Source organism: Morone saxatilis, unplaced genomic scaffold, assembly GCF_004916995.1.
Source record: "Morone saxatilis isolate NCDOM2014 unplaced genomic scaffold, NCSU_SB_2.0 Contig21, whole genome shotgun sequence".
In the NCBI taxonomy this organism is placed as follows: Eukaryota; Metazoa; Chordata; class Actinopteri; family Moronidae; genus Morone; species Morone saxatilis.
In genome coordinates this window covers 20,789,142-20,791,020 of record NW_023339774.1, presented here as the reverse complement: position 1 = coordinate 20,791,020, position 1,879 = coordinate 20,789,142, and the positions used below count along the sequence as shown (strand labels likewise).

General features: G+C 40.0%; 1 protein-coding gene across 1 annotated transcript in view; it reads right to left on the bottom strand.

Moving 5' to 3' along the window:
• The window catches only part of eif2b1 (eukaryotic translation initiation factor 2B, subunit 1 alpha), a 4,880-nt gene extending 4,084 nt beyond the window's left edge, over positions 1-796 (bottom strand). Inside the window, exons 1-3 of the mRNA XM_035667884.1 lie at positions 483-796; positions 282-383; positions 24-160 (exon numbers count right to left, since the gene is read on the bottom strand). Coding sequence (XP_035523777.1) covers positions 24-160; positions 282-383; positions 483-495 — 252 coding nt within the window. The 5' untranslated portion in view covers positions 496-796. The remainder of the gene's footprint in view (positions 1-23; positions 161-281; positions 384-482) is intronic.
• Between the last annotated feature and the right edge of the window lie 1,083 nt (positions 797-1,879).

Here is a 1,879-nt window from a genome sequence, read left to right as displayed (position 1 = left end):
GGGGGGGGGGGCAGGCTGCTCACCTGATGCTCCAGCGATGTGAGACTGATGAAGCGCAGGAAGAGCTCTCCCCCCGAGGACACGGCCACAGAGGAGTCCACTCCTGTCAGGCAGTCTGTTGCCCACATCAGGCTCTCCCTCAGGCCCAGGATAGTTTCTCCTGTAGGGGGTTAGGGGTTAGGGGTTAGGGGGTGGGGGGGGCACAGAAGCAACACAGGAGCTTTATTCAGAAAAGCTACAGGCACAAAAAAAATAAAAGAGGATGCTGGGAGTAAACAAACCTTTGTCTCTCTTTAGGAACTCAAGCAGAGTGCGGATAGCGGCCACAGCAGAGGCCATGTCCGGATCCTTCATCATCTGAGCCCTGAAGTACTCCACCAGCTCTGGTAATGTGGGGGGGGGGGAGGCAATGAAAACACGGTTAATATCTGCGCTAATAGACACAAAACATGAGCCGAAGTGGGAAACATGACACAACTCACCTTCTTCATTCATCCTGAACCACTCAACGGACTCCTACCGGCTGCAGTGTGGAGTTGACACTAAATCCACGGTGGATGTGAACGGGGTTCCGTCGGTGTGCCACGAACCGCCTGCAGCCTCCGCTCGCCACCTGAATACGACACGCCGGGAAATGTTAAAAAATGTTAAATGAGCGTTTTTTTGGACGAACGCTTTCAGTCACGCTTCTCTTAACGCACACGGAGACACGTTTTGTTGTCACTGTGAGCTCGTCTCACGCAAAAAAAAGCTGCGTGTTGATGTGTCACGGAGAGATGACGAAGGACGTTCACCGCACCGCCGACGCCGTGCGACGTTCAGGTGCTGTCGGAAATACGGAGATTAAAACAAAAACAGCTTTTATTGTTTTTATTATTATTTTTTTGGGGGGGGGAATATTTAAATATATGTGTGTGTTTTTGTAGCTTATATCGAGAAACACTCGTTTATTTTGCGTAGACATTCAGTTTATGAGTTTTATTAATAGAGAAATGTGGTAGTAATTTACTTTAAGTGCGTTTAAAATCAGTATATGAACATTTAATTAACAATAAAAACACATTATAGTGTAATTGTGTGTAACTGTGAGTACTTTCTCCAGTTTTGAATTACAACACTAGAGGGCAACATGGTCATTTTTAATTTCTATTAACTGTAGAGAAGTACAAACACTAACTTTAGCATTAAATAAAATTACATTACATTTTGGGACAGTTAATTTAAAATATATATATATATATAACTGTGGGTATCAGTGTGATTTCAACAGGTTAAAAAAAGTGTCTTCCTCTCATTAACATAAATATGCTCAACAAATTTCACTGAAATTACAGTTTAATATATTTTTCTGTACAACTGGAACCTTTTGGTCCTGTTTTAATGATATCATAAGAGTATAATTATATATATATACAGTATATTATTAGATATATGCACTCTCTCTTTGACTTTTGATTCTTTAAGTAAACTGTATGTATACTTATACTGTACATAAACACACAGTTTGACTTTGTATGTTGTTGTTTTTAAATACAATCCCTTTTTTAACATGTACACAAACACTGAAACAACTACTTTCAAATACAAGCTAAAGAACCTGTTTACCATTTATTAGAATTCATATTTGTTATTATTCTGGGTGCTTTTGGTTGTTTATTCTTACAGTTTTTCCTCTTTTTTGTTGTTGTTGCCCGTCTGATGTTATTGTTTTTATCATTTGTGTCTGGTTTTGTTTGTTTGTGAACTCTGTAAAGCACTTTGTGTTGCCTATAGAGCAGTTCCCAACCTCCACCAGTCTTTTAACGTGATCCTGACATAAGAAGTTCCTAAAAAAAAAACATCTGACGCCACAAATAATCTGCTCCAAATTCACCCAAAT